Source organism: Schistocerca americana, chromosome 4 (assembly GCF_021461395.2).
Source record: "Schistocerca americana isolate TAMUIC-IGC-003095 chromosome 4, iqSchAmer2.1, whole genome shotgun sequence".
Classification (NCBI taxonomy): Eukaryota; Metazoa; Arthropoda; class Insecta; order Orthoptera; family Acrididae; genus Schistocerca; species Schistocerca americana.
The window spans coordinates 233,358,248-233,378,423 of NC_060122.1; the positions used below are offsets into that span (position 1 = coordinate 233,358,248).

At 44.9% G+C, this 20,176-nt stretch overlaps 1 protein-coding gene across 1 annotated transcript in view; it reads right to left on the reverse strand.

Annotated features, from left to right (window-relative positions):
* Positions 1 to 20,176, reverse strand: part of LOC124613370 (chondroitin sulfate proteoglycan 4) — a 553,335-nt gene that overhangs the window by 78,031 nt on the left and 455,128 nt on the right. The window contains exons 16-18 of the mRNA XM_047142070.1: positions 19,578 to 19,913; positions 19,362 to 19,496; positions 5,960 to 6,152 (exon numbers count right to left, since the gene is read on the reverse strand). Coding sequence (XP_046998026.1) covers positions 5,960 to 6,152; positions 19,362 to 19,496; positions 19,578 to 19,913 — 664 coding nt within the window. The remainder of the gene's footprint in view (positions 1 to 5,959; positions 6,153 to 19,361; positions 19,497 to 19,577; positions 19,914 to 20,176) is intronic.

Genomic DNA, 20,176 nt, shown 5'->3' on the forward strand with positions numbered 1-20,176 from the left:
ATGTATTTATAAAATAGTGATTCACTGATGTTTTAGTCATACAGTACTACTTTTCTACGTTTTGTGGAGCGCATAATTTTACATTTGTCCGTCTCCAAAATGAATGGTCAGCGCAGGCGACTGCCATGCGGAGGACCCGGTTTCGATTCCCGGTACTGCCAGAGATTTTTCGTTCGTCAGAGGACTGGTACGGAGTGCTCTTGGCTTCGTGATGCCACCTGAGCTACCTGACCGATCAGTAGAGGCTCCAAGGCCTGGAAAGTCGGCGAAACGGCCTGGAGAACTGTGTGCTGACAACACGATACCGCATCCGCATGACCCTGCGAAGTAGAGAATGACACGGCGGACGGTAGACACCCTTGGGTTCAAATGGCTCTGAGCACTATGGGACTCAACTGCTGAGGTCATTAGTCCCCTAGAACTTAGAACTAGTTAAACCTAACTAACCTAAGGACATCACAAACATCCATGCCCGAGGCAGGATTCGAACCTGCGACCGTAGCGGTCTTGTGGTTCCAGACTGCAGCGCCTTTAACCGCACGGCCACTTCGGCCGGCACACCCTTGGGCCTTCACAGCCTGGCGAGGAGCTTCTTTGTAATATGACATTTATGAAGAGGTTCTGATGATTTCAGGCGTATAAATGACGCTACCAGTTTCCTTTCAAATAGCTTTTATATTTAATTATACATACATCAAAAAAAGTTTTGCATCACCTCAGTTCCCAGAACTCCTGAAGATAGGCGTTGACTGTCGATATTATATCACAGACACAGTCCCTTTGACTGTTCAGAGATGTCACTAAAGCCACCCAAAGATGTAAACAACAGTGCATGAGCAGCGCATATTAGACGAAGGGGGTCCGACAGTCGATCAGTTCCAGTCATTCCACCAGGAAGGAAGTACACAACTCGTGTTGTCTGTAGTTCAACCATGTCTAGACGGTCATTACAGCGGTTCGATCGCGAACGCATTGTTACTTTATGCCAGGAAGGGTTCTCAACAAGGGAAGTGTCCAGGCGTCTCGGAGTCAACCAAAGCGATGTTGTTCGGACATGGAGGAGATAGAGAGACAGAAACTGTCGATGACATGCCTCGCTCAGGCCGTCCAAGGGGTACTACCTACGAATTATGGCTCGGAGGAATCCTGACAGCAACGCCACCGTGTTGAATAATGCTTTTCGTGCAGCCACAGGACGTCGTGTTACGACTCAAACTGTGCGCAATAGGCTGCATGATGCGCAACTTCACTGCCGACGTCCATGGCGATGTCCATCTTCGCAGCCATGGCACCATGCAGCCTTGTACAGATGGGCCCAACAACATGCCGAATGGACCTCCCAGGATTGGCATCACGTTCTCTTCACCGATGGATGTCGCATATGCCTTCAAGCAGAAAATCGTCGGAGACGTGTTTGGAGGCAACCTGGTCAGGCTGAACGCCTTATACACGCTGCCCAGCGAGTGCAGCAAGGTGAAGGTTCCCTGCTGTTTTGGGGTGGCTTTATGTAGGGCCAACGTACGCCGCTGATGCTCTTGGACAGCGCCGTAACGGCTGTACGATACGTGAATGCCATCCTCCGACCGATAGTGGAACCATATCGGCAGCATTTGGAGAGGCATTCGTCTTCATGGACGACAATTCGCGCCCCCATCGTGCACATCTTGTGAATGACTTCCTTCGGGATAACGACATCGCTCGACTAGAGTGGCCAGCATGTTCTCCAGACATGAACCCTATCGAACATGGGCTGGGATAGATCGAAAAGGGCTGTTTATGGACGACGTGACCCACCAACCACTCGGAGAGATCTACGCCGAATCGCCGTTGAGAAGTGGGACAATCTGGACCAGCAGTACCTTGATGAGTTTGTGGATAGTATGCCACGACGAATACAGGCATGCATCCATGCAAGAGGACGTGCTGCTGGGTATTAGAGCTACCGGTGTGTACAGCAATCTGGACCATCACCTTTGAAGGTCTCACTGTATGGTGGTACGACATGCAATGTGTGGTTTTCATGAGCAATAAGAAGGGCGGAAATGATGTTTATGCTAATGTCTACTGCAATTTTTCTATGCAGGTTCCGGAACTCTTGGAACAGTGGTGATGCAAAACTTTTTTTTATTATGTGTATATCTGACGACAATTGCATGTTCTTTTCTTGCTATTGGCGTTGTTACTGTGGTGCTAGTGCTATCACCATTAAATTCTTTTTTTAGAGAGGTAAGTCATGTGTACAATCTTTATGTCACAAGCATCCAATTTGAAAGGAGGCCATGGTATAGTAAATTAGTATTAAGTATAAAGGTGCCAGCCGCCTGAGCTCATACCATTTAAACGCGCAACACATCGTAAGACCGTCGTTATCATGCTGAACCGAGAACACCTCTGTTGTACTTTTGTTACTACCATTTTGCTGATTCAATTTCTCATCGGCGGTCGGAGTTAAAACGCTGCTTATGAGAGGATATTTTTCCTGTCTTCAGTCGCCTCACTAAATGACATATGCTGATGTGGCAGTAGTTTCCCCGATGAGGCCACATGAAGAGTGAGCGAACTGAACACTGATGTGAGCGCGTGAGGGAATGACTTATATGAGTTATTTCCTGAACAGTCCGAAAAAATTTTTAAACGAGTCACACCGGGGGGGGGGGGGGGGGGCGGCAGAGCGGTGTGCGGGTGGGTATACCACAGCGTAGTAACAAAAAGGGCCAGTGTACAGGCCGGAATGGGTGTGCTTTTCAGGCGGTTTTTCACATCCCCTAGGTGAATTCTGGGCTTGTACCCAACTCCCGGCACTGTAACACGATTCAAAAACATTCAGAACACTTAAGCTCACTTCCACGTAAGTAACACTACACGCGGACAGTTGGGGTACACGTATTCTGTCCAAGTGGGCAAGGGATGGCAACAGGAAGGAAATTCTTTAATATAACCATGCCAAACCCGTATATAACAATGCCAACCCTGCGGTGATACGGGACGAATGCACGGAAAAGAGAAAAAGAAGTAATTTATGTTTCCTAAGGATCAACGAGGATTAAAATTCTCGTACCAGAAAAAAAAACAATTAGTTCCTAAAAAATTTCAGTCTGTGTGTGTGTGTGTGTGTGTGTGTGTGTGTGTGTGTGTGTGTGTACAAGAGTTAGTAGGCTTTGATTTACCCTTATTTAATTCTATGAATTTACCACGTGACATTTATTCTGTGATGTGCTGGATACTTTTACATAAGATGCGCCAAACATATAGAGTAAACTGTAGAACGTTACTGCGGGTTTGCCTTTTATAAAAATAGAAAGAAAATCCATTAAAAGTAATACAGAAACATAAAACTGCGTATCGTAGCTGCTAATGTGACGATTTTCTAGACACGTTCTATTTGGCCCATTTTGAAACCGTTTCAAAACGCCATAGCATGCTGTTAAAACAGACTCAAAAATATTATCAAGGAAAGTAAAAAACGTAAGAAATTGTGGTACTTCTCTCTTCGTATCTACAAAAAGAGCGATATGCGAGCTGTGACACTTGTTGCAGTCTAGTGAAATGTCCCCGCATTCATTTCTTCACAGCCTTACGTCAATTTCATTGCGAACCGTATTTGGTATCCATAGACACTAGGCTGAACCTATGTTTTCTGATAGAAAACCGACAAAAAAGGTTTTTAGGTAGTTTTCATGTCAACAGTCTCTAGAATTTAAGGCTGCTATTTCATTGTATGAAATTTCACTTTATAATTTATGATTGCAATGACATCTTTCTCTGCTGTTACGATGTCGTTATTCGCCTGCATTGAAGAATACAGTCACTATGGTAGTTTTGTATGTTGCAGTTACAGTGACCGGTACAACCGTCATAATGCTTCAGCAGGGAATTGGAAATTTTTGTAGTTTCCAGTGGCTAGTACAATGTGGCTAGAAACTGCCTTTACACTTGGGCTAAATGCATGTAACAGAGTAACAAGTGAGGTATTTAATATTTGAACTCTGTGTCTCAGTCACTGATATGGCAACATTGCTCCTCAGGTGAATTGCAACGTGGTTGCCGCTTAACTACCACGTGAATCCTGGGGAAGAGAATAAATTTCGTGTGTAGAGCAGTTTATTGTTTTCCTGTTTGTCTTTGGAGAAGAACAATAACAGATTGCGATGACTTCACTTTGGAAGAGCGCTTAGTGACAAGTGTTTGAGTCCATGTCCAAAGCATAAGAAAGAAAATTTCTCGCAGGGAATGGAGACGTCTCACGAACAGTTCGGTTAGGAGCCACCAAGTTCACTGACGTCGATCACGCGGGAGATGAAAACTTCTCGCCTGGGAATTGTATCGGCTGTCTCTCGCTCCGGTCATCCATCAACCTAAAGGGAAACGTGACCGAAGTTGGTGCATCAGTGATGCATTTGCCCTGTAAGTCGACCAGAAAGCATGCTGCAGAAAGTGGAGCTAAAAGGAGCACAATGCAGTTCCATTGGAAATGGGCACTGTAACTGATGAAGTAGATGGTTAGGCAGACATATAGGCATATGAAGCTGTGTAGGGTTAAAGGTGCCTTACATACAGATGTTTTGGGACAATTACTGTGCCAGAAAAATAGCAATGAAGTAGTTGCAAGTGTAAAAGAACTTCCTGGCCACCGTTTAGTGCAATTACTACGACAGAAAATATTTTGTACAAAAGATGCGTTTGTTAATTGGAGTTCTGAAATTCGCGCTAAAAAGCTCTCGGTGGTCGCGTGGACCTATTATGATGTCTCTGATTACTAAGCTATCGGTCCGACACTAAGGGTCTTACGGCTCTTTGTACATTTCCCTCAGTATCTCGTTGACGAAAAAAGCCGCGCGGGATTAGCCAATCGGTCTAAGGAGCTACAGTCATGGACTGTGCGACTGGTTCCGGCGGAGGTTCGAATCCTCCCTCTGGAATGGGTGTTTGTGTTTGTCCTTAGGACAATTTAGGCTATGTAGTGTGTAGGCTAAGGGACTGATGACCTTAGCAGTTAAGTCCCATAAGATTTGACACACATTTGAACATTTTTTTGAAGCACAAAGTCGTATGAAAACGATTTTGCCCATCCTGCTCAAGAATCTGCTCCCGAAAGAATTTTATGTGGCTTGATTTGGAGAAAGTTGGTATCAAAATAAATCAGGTTTCCATGAAATCGAGTTCACTTATGGCTATTAAAATTCCGCTATGATTTTTCTAAAATTCTTAGCGATTTTACAAACTGGAGCACATGAGTTGGACTGGGAGCAACAGATAATCTGACACCAGAAACGAGGAGTTTGAGAGGTGAGGGGTCCATTAATTCATGTCAGTTGTCTTCTGAAAAACTGAACCGAAGAGGACCGTACAAAATAAGGACGTCTGCGTCTTTTGTGATGATGCCTCGCCTGGAGGCCTTGCCACTACTGGCAGCGATATTTCTGGAGGTAGGCGACTGCTCCACCCATTGGGGCCCCAACAGACGGGAGAACTGAACGTGAACATGACACTTCGACTGAAGATAGCGAGTAGAAAACTCGTCGAAACGTAGCCACAACAGGGAGTCATGACTCGGCTGTTAACAAAAGAAGATTTCATCAAGGAAATTCACCGTGAAAGCCAGCACTCACAGTAAGACATTGGATTGTTTTAAATGTTTGCGGTACGGGCCTTTAATGTGGACCATTATCCAGCAGTCTGGGTGTAAATGCGGCCTTCAGTTCATTCCAGATGTCGAATGCGGTCTGTTAGTAATAGCTGTGAAAGATGTGTACAGAGTCGGCTGTACTTCGGGGGCAGGGGGTGAGTGTCTTGTTTGCCCAAATGCGAGGTAATGGCGTTCAGCATCAGCAGACAGGTTAAGGCCAAACGTTGTGGCGCACGGGACTCACGTGACCTAGGATACAATGTACCTGTTCGGCGCACCAGAGTGCTCGCTCCACAGCTAGGTATTCCCGGGCCACAGTCAGGGGAAACTCACCGAGGTGAGCGGGCGTGATGACGGCGGAGGCGCCGTCCCAGACGACGAGCCCGGTGTTGTTGACGAGCGTGGGCGGCTCGTCGTTGACGGGCGCCACGTGGACGCGCACCGTGGCGGGCTCGCTGCGCTTCTCGCCGGCCACGCCCACCACCACCAGGTCGTCGCTCAGCGTCTCGCTGCCGTCGTGCTCGTACTGCAACACACACCCGTAGAACGGGATGTCAACAGTCCTATGCAGCTACCGCCAGAACTTACAAATGCGGACAACTTTCTAATTAATTTTCTGTTCTAGGAGGTTCTTGACTACGACACTCCACTCGGAATTGATAAAAGCTATATTATTACTCACAGCGAAAGGTTCGTGTAAGACCATCCAAGTTCATACAGTCGCAACACCAAACTCCAATTAATGTAGAGTAATGAAATTTCGGGACTACATTTGTGTAGGTGACATGTGTAAGTGATTAAGATTGTGTGTTCACAGCTTAACGTAAGAGCGAGATAAGCCTTTGGAAATGTGAAATGCTGGTACATTAATAACCGGTGTCACCGCTACAATGCTGAAAGTAATCTACATTTAACTATCCACTTCTGTTTCACTACAGGATAAACTACTACTAACAGCGACAAACACGCCACCACCGGTTGCATGCAATCTATCCTTTCTAAACACCGTCTGTGCCTTTGTAAAAATTTCGGCGGAATTTATCTCTGGCTTCACCCAGCTTTCCGTACCTATAATGATTTCAGCTTCGGTGCTTTCTATCACCGCTTGAATTTCCGGTAATTTACCAACGCAGCTTCAACAGATTACAACTACAATTCCGATTGCTGCTTGGTGCCGGCCGTTGTGGCCGAGCGGTTATAGGCGCTTCAGTCTGACACCGCGCGACCACTACGGTCGCAGGTTCCAATCCTGCCTCGGGGATGGATGTGTGTGATGTCCTTAGGGTAGTTAGGTTTAAGTAGTTCTATGTTCTAAGGGACTGATGACCTCAGATGTTGAGTCCCATAGTGCTCACAGCCATTTTTTGCTGCTTGGTCCCCGCATGTCCTGACTTTGCCCCGTACCCTTTGAGGCTGTTGCCCTTTCTGTACTTGCCCGAGGCCATCTAAACGAAAAAACCGCCCAGTTCACGCCACACAACCCCTGCTACCCATGTAGCCGCCTGCTGTGTGTAGTGGACTCCTGACCTATCCAGCGGAACCCGAAACCCCACCACCCTATGGCGCAAGTCGAGGAATCTGCAGCCTACACGGTCGCAGAACCGTCTCAGCCTCTGATTCAGACACTCCACTAAGCTCTATTCCAGAGGTCCGCAGTCAGTCCCGTCAACGATGCTGCAGATGGTGAGCTCTGATTTCATCTCGCTAACGAGACATGCAAACATCCATTGATTGGGCTGTACAGTTGCAAGACTTCAGTTTGTGGGCTGCAGTTCCGTGCCGGTTGCAATTCATCGGTTAGTAAAGGAACGGTTAATGCTGGTTCTTGATGACGCTGGAGTGGTGTTCGACCGCAGACAGATGTGGCGCTCTGATAGACCAAGGCAACATGTGGACAGATGTTGGGTTGCAACATGTTGTGTTACAACAACGGCATTTCGGCCAGAATTATCCTGTTGGAAAACATCCCGTAGAATGCTGTTCATGAATGGCAGCATGACAGGTCGTATCAACAGACTGACGTTAATTTCCAGTCAGGGTGCGTGGGGTAGCCGCGAGAGTGTTCATGCCGTCATATGAAATCGCACCACAAACTCCAGGTGTAGGTCTAGCACGAAGTCAGGTTTGTTGCTGGCCCTCAACAGGCTTCCTCCTAACTAAAACATCGGCATCACTGGCCGGAGGCAGAAACTGCTTTCATCAGAAAACACATACACCTCCATCCTGCCCTCCAGTAAGCTCTAGCTTGTTACCACTAAACTTGCAATAAGCTGTAGTCTGGGTTCAGCTGAATGCCCGCTAAAGGGCGCCTGGCTCGGTTATATCCCTGGAGAAACCGATTTGTAATGGTTCGTTGTGTCACTGTAGTGCTAACTGCTGCTTAAATTGCTGCTGCAGACGTAGTACGCTGAACACGATGGTCTTCACTCTCAGTATTGACATGTGGCCGTCGGGAGCCCGGCCTTCTTAGGACCCTACATTCTTGTGACCAGCGCTGTCAGCAGTGTTGTACAGTGGCCACATCCTTGCCAAATCTTTCTGGAGTATCTTACGAGGAACATACAACTCCTTGTTGCCCAGTCAAACTCAGTGAGGTGTTGGCAATGGCGTCTCTGTCGCCTTAAAGGCGTTCGTCACTAAAATCAACTCAAGACGTGCAATCTCACAGGTAACTAACAATCACGACTGTTACACCGTTCATTTAAAGCATACCTAGTTTGTATGCTCATACTGGTTCACTAGGTCTTATGCAACTGGCGCGAAATTTGAACGGACATCATATATCAGGTGCAGAAACACGCCCACCAACTTTCGTTTATGTCTCTAACCATTAACGACCAAGTTGATGGTTGGAGGAACAAAATCGTTTTTACAGTCTGCGGAAACCAGTTCACAGATGTTGCCCACTAACAGAATGTCGTATACGATATGGTGTATTGAATCACGGAAACTGGTAGCCATATTATAAAATCATCGAAAGAACGGATATAGGTGTTAAATTTTTATACATAAGTGAACGGTCAAATTCCCTCAAAACTTCAACCAAAAGAATGGGCATACAAAATCAACTGGATGTTGGCAGGTATCGAAGAAAATGTAACTTGGAATAATAACTGCGGTGTGTATGTGTGGGAGAGAGAGAGAGAGAGAGAGAGAGAGAGAGAGAGAGAGAGAGAGAATGTTTTTTGGTATGGGAGAAGGTGCGTTACTCAACTGCTACGGAAGGTACTGTTATATAATACAATCGGCGAGAAGAAGCATTCGAGCTGGCCAGTCAGTTGTATGGACACACCCACAGAATACATAAACGATGACGGAGAGGTCCTCCCACTGCGGGACACTTGGATATTATCCTTGATGAAAAAACAGCTCACTTCTAGGTGTGAAATAAGGCATTCCACGATTTTCTGGTGCGTTGTGGAAGATTTTGTTTGTGTGCGTAAGTGATGGCTGCTAATAGGAGTTGTAGCTAGTAGCCGCCTGCACCCGTCAAGTTTTCTCTGAAGCCACAAAACACACAGATAGACCACTGGAGAAGCTTGCAGTCGGTGTGCACTGCCCATGAATTTCACTCACATTCTCGCTGACTGATTCTTTTAATTTTTTTTGTCGTGACTCCTCTGACTGCTTTATGCAGCCCGCCACAAATTTCTCTCCTGTGGTTACCTCTTCACCTCGAAGTAACAATTGTACTCCGTAACCTCAATTATTAGCCCGCCCGATTGGCCGTGCGGTATAACGCTCCGCTTTCCGGGCGGGAAGAGCGCCTCGGCGAATGCGGACTGGTTCCCGTAATTCCGCCTCAGTTACACTATGTCGGCGATTGCTGCGCAAGTAAATTCTCCACGTACGCCTACGCCACCATTACTTTTCCACACGAACATAGGGGTTACACTCGTCTGGTGTGTGACGTTCCCTGGGGAGTCCACCGGGGCCGAACGGCACAGTAACCCTGGGTTCGGTGTGGGGCGGCGGAGGGGTGAAGTGGACTGCGGTAGCCGTCGTGGGGTTGTGGACCACTGCGGCTGCGGCGGGGGACGGAGCCTCTCCGTCGTTTCTAGGTCCCCGGTTAACATACAATACAATACAACCTCAATTATTTGTCGGGTACATTTCCAACTCTGTTTTCTCCTACAGTGTTTACCCACTGTGGCTCAGTCAGGTATAACGAAAGTTAATCCTTGATATCTTGACGCATGTTCTGTCATCACGTCCGTACGTCCTGTCAATTTTTCCATAAGTTCCTCAACCCGCCGATGTATAAACAACAAGTAGTAGTACTCAGAATGTGGGCTGTATGGAGGGCTGATTCATTTCTTACCAGCTCATGTAATTTACAGCATCTTTCCATAGCACCATATCTCGAACACTTTAAGTCGTCTCTTCCTTTTCGGTTTCCCTACTGTAAATGATTATATAAAAATTTTATTTATTAAACTAGCCTAGAGCTTCGCTTGCATACACTGTATGGCCAGCAGATATTTTTGTTGTTGTTTTTATTTAACCGAATTTTCATGTTGTTCACAAACTGTAACACTTTCTAAGCTTTTCACGCAAATTAAGGCCATATAAGCATTGTCTTTTGGGAACGTACTTCAGACCAAAAAGCGATTCATTTAGCTGGAGTCCATAGTTTTTGTTAATCATGCCTTTTGCGTTTTCGTAGTTCCATAGCACCTCTCATCCCCTAACAAATATTTCTTTATAAATTTCCTTTAATTCACGTCTATGCTCAAAATTTTTTGTCATCAGACTACCGGTTCCGGTCTATAATAACCATGTCTGTTTTATAAAAACATGTTCGAATATACTGGAGCCATAGTGGCATTGTCAAATATTAAACAGAAAATCAGCGCCAGCATCGTCAAATATATATAAATAACAACATATGCAAGAATCATCTTGTCAGCTTTCCATATGCTGTCATTCATATGCATTTGACGATGCTGACGCTGATTTTGAGTTTAACATTTGACAATGCCGCTATAGCTCCAGTGAATTTTGACATGTTCTTATAAAACAGATCTGAAGATGGTCATTATAGACCGAAACAGATAGTCTGATTAAAAAAATTGTGGCCATGGACGTGAAGTAAAGGAAACGTATTCTATATTCGGATCACTGTTCATTTTGCGACCATGTCGCCGCTTCTGTATTTCTTTATATCTAACCATTAAATGAAACACCAATTTTCATAAATTTAGCTTTAAAAATTTTTTAATGTCAGGAAATATTTTCTTAAAATTTTCACCTTCTATTGCAGTCCCTTAGAAGTTGAATATCCAGAAATATAGAAATTCGTATATTTTTGTTTATTACAGGGAATTGAAATACTAACGTTCATAGATGTAGCTTTAAAAATAGTGTAATAGTTCTTTAATAATAACGTACTTTCGAAGAAAGCTTTCGCCCACTATTTCATCCCCATAGGGTAAAATTTCGTAAAACGCTGAAACACGTATTTTCGTATTTCTGAGCTAGAGATGAAATACCATTACTTTTGAGCGAGAAACGAAATGCTAGTTTTCGTTGGTTTAGCTTGAAAATTGCCTAAAAAGCAAATTTTTTAAAACCACTCTTCATCCCTTAATTCACCCATTTAGGGCTATAATTTCAAAAACACGCTTCTTAAAAGATGCCTACAGTGTAAGATCCACGTCTTCCTCAAATTTTAAGTTTCTATCCTTAGCGGTTTGGGCTGGGCGATGATCGGTCTGTCTGTCAGTCTGGATATTGCCTTTTGTATATGGAGATTAATTTCGCATCCTCAAGTGCTATTAGTTCATAACTAATAAATTTAATTAGCCTTAATCATGCTCCTAACATTAATTATACTTTTAACTAAATTCCATCACTTCAGGAGATAGAATCAGGTGAAAAAAGCTGCCCAGAAAGATACCTCGACAGATAATTTCTTAGTAAAATAAGCAGTCTCATCTCTTTTGTGTTAGACACGGTATTTAAATTGTTACTAAACATGTTTACCATTCATAGTGACGTCAAAATTCGTCTTTATTACTGCCCAGCGTATCACGCGCCCTGTTGGGGCGTTTGTAAATACGTTTATGTGCTCCTTCCTGTCTGGAGCATTGTTCAGCGTAGTCAGGTAGCTTGGAGGCACCATAATGAACGTATGTGTGTACTATGAAGCCGACAACGCGAGAGCACCACAGTCAGTCAACGCAGTGTGAAGTAAGCCCGGCTGTTAGCTACGACATAGCCTGTTTCTGTGGTTCAATAACGTAATTTTTATACGACTCTAGTGACCTGCTCCAGCTTCGTAAGAGTGCCATCAAAAATCTACTTATCTTGCTTTACGGGCTATTGTGTAGAGATTAAAATTCAGAGAACAACGTTAGGAACTGTCAACACTGCAGTGCAATATCAGTGCGAGCTGCATTTTCTCTCTGATCTTTCCCCTGCTTCCCTTCACACCCCTTAAAAAATAATTCTACACAAAAAACTGTCCTCAGCTTAATATCTGAAACGCCCTACGTCGCAGGTGGTTTAGGAAGTCGGCAGCAGAACGCTCTGGCATCCCGGCAGTGTCAGCTCTCATCGGCCTAGCACAGTAGTCAGCAAACCTTACGTGACTCCAAGGAGTTCTGCCATTCACCGATAGATGGTAGCCGCATCGTTTTCGCAATATTAGGGAGTTAAATCCATCATAGTTCAGCGAATCTGCACGAAAAATTTAGGAGTTATAAGCAAAAATCTTCCTTGTGAATAAGTCTATATCTGTCAGTGAAAATCGTATCAAAATAGGTACAGTAGTTTCTGAGATTAGCACGAACATGCAGACAGATACCACACATGGGAAATTTGGTTTACATATGTATAAAAGGCAGAACATAAGTACAAGAAGATTCGCCCCCTCCAAATTCTGGAAGTCCCTCAAGATCCTCGAGTGCCATGTACTACGCCTCGGCTTCCTATACGCCTGCCGTCCCCCACGCGGATCTTCTACGAACTGCTTCCTTTCCCCCATCTGCTCCTATTGCTCGAGCATATTCGCATACTCTACACCTTCCGCTGCCTTGATCGCCCTCATCCACTGGCTCTCCTCTCCTCTCCAACCTTCACCCTATGCCGCGCCTTCACTGTTGTGTCCCGGCCGAGCGGTTAAAGGCGCTACAGTCTGGAACCGCACGACCACTACGGTCGCAGGTTCGAATCCTGCCTCGGGCATGGATGTGTGTGATGTCCTTAGGTTAGTTAGGTTTAAGTAGTTCTAAGTTCTAGGGGACTTATGACCACAGCAGTTGAGTCCCATAGTGCTCAGAGCCATTTGAACCATTTTTCTTGTTGTGTCCCCCCCCCTCGCTCCATCTCTACACCCTTCATCTACTTTCCCAAGGTGGCTTCCGTCAACTCCCAGTCCTGGATGATGCCCTCTCTCCCTCCATTTATCACTCCTATCAACTCTGATCCTCACCTCCCCCTCCTTTCCTCTGTCCTTTCCCTTCTTCCCTCTTCCCCCCTACCATCCTTCTTTTTCCCCGCCTACCCTCCCTCTGCCTCCCTTCTCTCCCCTGAGTCCTTTCTGCTTTCCCCTCCACTGCCTTTCCCACTCCTTCTCGCGTCCGCCCAGCCCTCCTCTTTCTATGTTCCATCCCTCCATGGGCTCCCCCCCTTTTCCCCCTCATAAGTCCGGGTCCTCCCCAGCCCATCTGTTGCTGTGTCACTTGTATAGTTCTGTTATAAGTGAGTGTTTAGTGTTGTGTATCCCCTGTCAGTGTTGTGAAAAGCAACCATACTATCGCTAGTTGTGTTTTTTATCTCGTGCGAACAGAAACCAGACTGTCGCCGTGTTTTTTTAATTGTGTCTATCTACTTCTTGTGTGTCTCCAACTGCATCATCACCATAGTATTTTAATATTTTAAATTCTAGAACTAACCGCCATTTTACAGTTTTTACAATGTCACCATTTTATCGCCTGTTTTTCTTGTTTGCTTCTATTCTCATTATGTTTTTTAACTTTTCTGTAGGCTGTAGAGCAGCATACTATGCTGCTGCCAGCCTCCCCCCCCCCCCCAGAGTGGGGGGGGGGGGGGGGGGGAACTGAAATCCAATAAAGAAAAAAAAATTACAAGAAGATACGCCATGCAGGGTCACCGTGCGTTTCCCCAACCCCACCCCACCCCCCAACCCCTCTCCGCCATGCCGGAGGCTCGAGCCCCCCCTCGGACATGGGTGTGTGCATTTTCCTTAGCGTAAGTTAGTTATGATTGTTATTTGTTTTACCATTTGAGTGGAGATTATGGCAGGGTAGCAAGACCTTTTGAAATGCAGTTTCAAAGACTCAGTAATGTAGAATGATGGAGCCAGAAATGTTCTGGAGTTTAGAATAGATCAGTGAGTGTAACACAGATGACTTCATAGGTTAGCAGCCTACATGGATTTACTCATCGCGTCTACTCGCGCATCATGGAATCGGTGAGTTTAGGAGCGTCTTTTTCAACGTCACGCACAGTCTCAATGGTTCCAATAACCATTGCCTGAGAAGGGGTCTACTGTGCTCTAGGCAGACTGTGAGGATACTATATCCTCACACATTATATTTTTTACTATCTTCTGATACTTTAAACATGTTCTTTAATGTACCTGCATATTGAGCCTTGAAGTTTCGACGGGTATGTAACAACAGGTGGGTTAAACTGTATCCAGCAGTAAAAATAATCTTCTGCTGACAATGTTTTATGAGGCACCTGCTTGTTCATAATGTCCACGTACTGAGTGTAATATTTGAATGAGATGAGTGTAATATTTGAATGAGATTCAGTTGTTCAGCAATGACCAAGAGATACAGACCTTCCGAGGTCTGTTTCGGAATAACAGGGATGTAATTGGGAAAATCTCGTGATTGTGTTAAGTTTATTCATTGGCACAGCTTTTACGGTAACTATACCTGACTTTTCAATGTGAAAAAAATCGTTATATGTCGGAACACACTTTTTTTTAAGCAAAGGGAAGCTTGAAATTTTTTGAGAAAGAACAGTTGCAAGCACGAGAGATATATTTCTGTGATTCTTATTTAACCGATGAGTGGAGATATTCAGTGTCCTACGTCCCAAAAGTTAAATATCTCAAGTGAATAAAAAATGTATCCCTGTTTGTACGTAACTAATTTGTATCCAAAAAGTTGAGAAAGATATTCAGATATCATAGAAGTATAGTGCTCACCTCATCACAGCAAAAAATGGTGACACAAATTACATAATAAATAATTTATTAAGAACGTTCTAGGTACCGTGCCTGGGAACTGAATGGTTGTAGGTGCCAATAAGGAAGGTTTTCTTTCAAGAGGTAATAATATTGAAGCAGTCGTTTTATTTCTAATAAAACAAGTACAGAAATAGAGCGATAGTGTTTAAACTAGTAGAAATGTAGTCAACAAAAAGCACTTCTCATTCTTTTCAGAATTTTTCAAATACAACATTCAATTCAAGGAAAAAAAATCTCTCAGCATTGACTTCTGTTTCTTACACACCTCCATTACTGGGATCAGATGTCGCTAAGTTATTTTAAAACAACTTGGCATCATCGTCAACAGGTCTTTCTCTTTTGCAACTGGTAAACACGACAGATCTTTTAGACGGGCTAAAGGAAGGGGTACATCTGCCATGGTCTTCCCTCTTTAGAATACCTTGGAATTTTTCCGATCTCTTGTTTCAGAGTAAGAATTTTTAATAGCTGATTGAGGCAGATGAGTATGAAACACTTTGATCATACAGAATTTGGAGATCTTACAGAGACGCATTGACAACATAGTGCTTCAGCACCGTATTTAAAACAAAAGAATTCAGATGTGTGCATTGGAATTACAGAACAATCTATGCGTCAGCCAAATGAAGTAGCCGTTGACGCATGGCACTTGGAATTATAGAGAGAAGCTCGACTTTACACAAAGGACATACGCTCTCAAGTAATGAATGTCTGGAACATTTCCTCAATGATCTTGCACTTGGAACAAGTCTATACGCTCACTACAGTGTGCCGAGAACACGACAGCACAGAAAACGGATTTTGTGAATATGGCAATTAGAACGTTTGTTGTCAGTTAAAACCTATATTATGTCTATCACAGTCCGCTACTTAAGCAACAAGCAAGTCATTATTAGGTTAAATCGGTGAATTGAATAAATCTGTTACATCTCCAGCTTCAGAAGACAATTAATGACCTATCTACTGAAGCATGGGTGTCCAACTGAAATTCGAAGTGGGCCACATTATTAACTTTTACTACTGTGGCGGGCAAGACCGAAAACGATTTTGTAAAGGAACTAAACCAATGAAAACAAATTAAAAGTTACCTAGGTAGATAAGCAACATGTGTTTACATTAGAATATAAAACTTTAAATTAATGAAAAATGAAACGAATACTACTGAAACTCAATGAGCCAAAAACATTTTTTTTTTTCGTTTTGCGTAGTTCCTTGATATTAGGGGATATATTCGATGTTGAAATTCTGTGAATTTCGCTCAGATGGCCATCTGTTAGCGAAGATTTCGTTCTTGATTTTACATTTTGCACTTGCGGAAAAAATTGTTATCATATATTTGTGCTTCCGGATGAGCACATTTGTTGAACTGCTAACTGGGGCAGGTAGGTATACTGATCATGTTTGATATATTTTTTTTATAAAATTCTATCAGTTAGTCTGCAGGCAACTATGGTAGGCTGATTTCAGAATTAAAGTATTTTTAAGTTCAGTCAATTCATCTGTACGTGTAACATAACTTCTTCAGTCTGAACTAGAAAAGGATTTAAAACACTTTCATATAGAGCTTTTCATTTTTTTAATCTGTGAATCTTTCTTCAGCCTGATTCCTTAATTTTTGCAGCAATGGTAGGTACTTGTCGGAGTCCAGTGTCTCTTGATACCACGTAGACAAGGTCTCTCAATGGTCGTACAGCCTTGCATCTATCTGTTTCTCGAACAAGATGCGGATTTTAATAGATGCTTGAATGTATCCATACATTTCTACACATAGTTGATTTTTACCTTCGAGTTTTAAATTTAGGTCGGCGATGTATTTAGTTTGTCAACTAAAGAAAGCAAATCATTCAGCCACTGTTCATTCTCCAAAGAATCTGCCATTTGTTCCTTTTGTGGGTCATGAACAGTTTCGTTGGACTATGGCGGGGCGGATACTTCGTCGCTGCGGGCCACGTTATGGCCCGTTGGCCGTATGCTGGACAGCTCTGTATTAAAGCAGCAATAAGGATTACAACTTTTACTGCGCGCACTCGTTACTCTTGAACAGCCTCCTTTCGAACCACATCTGCCTCATTTCCCAGTACCTATTCTTAATTGATACAGTGTCCTTAAAGTTCCCTTCTCCTGAACTCACTATATCATAAACATCTATTTTATACACTTATAAATTCTTTTTATATCCTACACAATGATTATTGTTGTTGTTGTTATTGTCATTATTATTAATATTACTATTATCACTAATAGTGCCAGCAGCTGCAGTAATACAAGTACTGCCAGAATTATTTTTATGAAACCAGAGTCAGTCTTATGTACTCAAATTGCCGCTTCAACACTCAAATCATTTTAATAGTATTTTTGTACCAAGGCTGGGTTCGAAACGGAGATCTGCTGCTCACTAGATAGTTGCACTTACCACTACGGCACCCAGGCGCAGTGGCTTTGCGGAACTGCTTGAACTTCCCTAGCGGGCCTCGCTCCTAAGTCACAATTCCCATTCACGCCACAGCCCACTTGGTATTCCCCCTAAACTCGGACAGCACTGCAAAGGCTGTCCAACTGTTTTGGAATAGCACCTCAGCATCAATCGAAACGGGGAATCCTGCCTGCAACCTAGGCATGGGTGCTTTAATCAAGTTAAAGTACATGGTTCCAGAGACCTTTTGAAGTCTCAGACATCTACGATGTAAGTACGCAGACTAAAAGCAACGATTGAAAATTTGTACCAAAGGCTGGATTAGAAACCTAGATTTCCTGCTCACTAGGCAGATGCATTAACCAACCTGGCGCTGTGGCTTTGCAGAACTGCTCGGCCTCCCTCCTCAATCCTAATTCGCATTCACATCTCAACCTCTTTGATATTCCGCCTACTCAAAGACATCTAGGGGGAATACCAACTTGGGTGGAGCACGAATGGGAATTAGGACTGAAGAGGGAGGCATGCTAGAGTACTCCAGGCAGGTGTGCAAGGTCACTGAGCTAGGGTGGCGTTGTGGTTAGCGAATCTACGTAGTGAGCTGGAGACCCAGGTTCGAACCCCAGTGTTGGTACAAATTTTCATTTGTCAAGTCCTGCATATACGCATCATAGGTGTTTGACAGTAGTGAAGGTCTCTGGAACGATATACTTTCTTTATTGTTTCTTAGGTAACTGTTGTTGTTGTGCCGGCCGATGTGGCCGAGCGGTTCTAGGTGCTACAGTCTAGAGCCGCGCGACCGCTACGGTCGCAGGTTCGAATCCTGCCTCGGGCATGGATGTGTGTGATGTCCTTAGGTTAGTTAGGTTTAAGTGGTTCTATGTTCTAGGGGACTGATGACCACAGCAGTTAAGTCCCATAGCGCTCAGAGCCATTTGAACCATTTTTTGTTGTTGTTGTGTTCTTCAGTCCAGATACTGGTTTGATGCAGCTCTCCATGCTACTCTATCCTGTGCAAGCTTTTTCATCTTCCAGTACCTACTGCAACCTACATCGTTCTGAATCTGCCACCTCTTGGTCTACCTCCAGAATTTTTACCCTCCGCGTTGGCCTCCAATACTAAATTGGTGATCCCTTGATGCCTCAGAATATGTCCTACCAACCGATCCCTTCTTCTAGTCAAGTTGTGCCACCAATTTCTGTTCTCCCTAATTCTATTCAATACCATCTCGTTAGTTATGTGATCTACCCGTCTAATCTTCAGCATTCTTCTGTAGCACCACATTTCGAAAGCTTCTGTTCTCTTTGTGTCTAAACCATTTATCGTCCACGTTTCACTTCCATACATGGCTACACTCCATGCAAATACTTTCAGAAAAGACTTCATGACCCCTAAATCTACACTGGGTGCTAACAAATTTCTCTTCTTCAGAAACGCTTTCCTAGCCATTGCCAGTCTATATTTTATATCCTCTCTACTTCGACCATCATCAGTTATTTTGCTCCCCAAATAGCAAAACTGTTTAACTGCTTTAAGCGTCTCATTTCCTAATCTAATACCCTTAGCATCACCCGACACTGTCTACATCTACATCTATATTTATACTCCGCAAGCCACCCAACGGTGTCTGGCGGAGGACACTTTACGTGCCACTGTCATTACCTCCCTTTTCTAGGCCAGTCGCGTATGGTTCGCGGGAAGAACGACTGTCTGAAAGCCTCCGTTCAGTTGCTCTTCCAGGTCCTTTGCTGTCTCTGACATAATTACAATGTCATCGTCGAACCTCAAAGTTTTTATTTCTTCTCCGTGGATTTTAATACCCACTCAGAACTTTTCTTTTGTTTCTTTTACTGCTTGCTCAATATAGAGATTAAGTAACTGTGATGTATAAAAAAAAGGTAGTATATGTGTGAAAACTTGGTCGGATGTAAGAGAGAACCTGATGGCCCTAATCAGATCAGATTAAATAACTAAATAATATATAGCAGACTGGCGAACGATAATCGAGAAAGGAATTTGGAAAGGGTGAGTAACGAAGCATGGCCGCTAGTACAGCCGCGGGAGCGTTTGATACGAGACGCGGCAGGTGAGTCACCTGGACGAGCCCGGCCTGCAGCTGGGCCGTGGTGAACCGCAGCAGTGTGGGCGCCGAGGGGCCGCCCTTGGGGGAGGCCGGCGCGAGCCGCAGCCTGCCGGCGCGCGGCGGCCGCGCCACGCGGAACTCGGTGACCTTGCCGCGGTAGTACTCGGTGGCGGCGGGCAGGAGCGCGCCGGCGGGCAGCGTGGCGGCGCCGCCCTCGCGCACGTGCACGGCCTGGGCGGCGGCGGCGGGCGCCAGGTAGAGGCGCTCCGGCACCACCACCAGCTGCAGGCGCAGCCCGCGCAGCCAGCGCACGCCGTTGCCCACGTCCAGCGTGACGTGGTCGCGGCTGCGGTTGGCCGCCGCCTGCACGTACAGCAGCCGGCCCTCGTCCACCGTCGCCTGGTCGAACTCCGACAGCGAGCCGGGCAGCGCGCCCGCCTCCTCGCTGGCGTTCCAGCTCGGCTGCGCCGACAGCGACGGGGGCTCCAGCTCCAGGTAGCCGTAGGCCGGCGGCTCCACCACCGTGAACACGATGTCCGTGGGCGGGATCTGCGGGTGCATCACCTGTGGCCGACCGACAAGGCATTAATACACAACCTACCCTTCTGTGGCACACACGGCGTTAACGGACGACAATAAAGGGGTGCCTAACAGCGACACACTAGCGAGCTGTTTGCCAGCTGAATCACCTTCATAATAGATATGACCAGAGCAATCAATCCTATAAGTTGGGGATACACATCTAAAATAATAATACACAGTGAAAGGAACACTCAAACACTTCGTGTAATTTAGGATGGTGACAAATTTCGCCACACATAGACTTT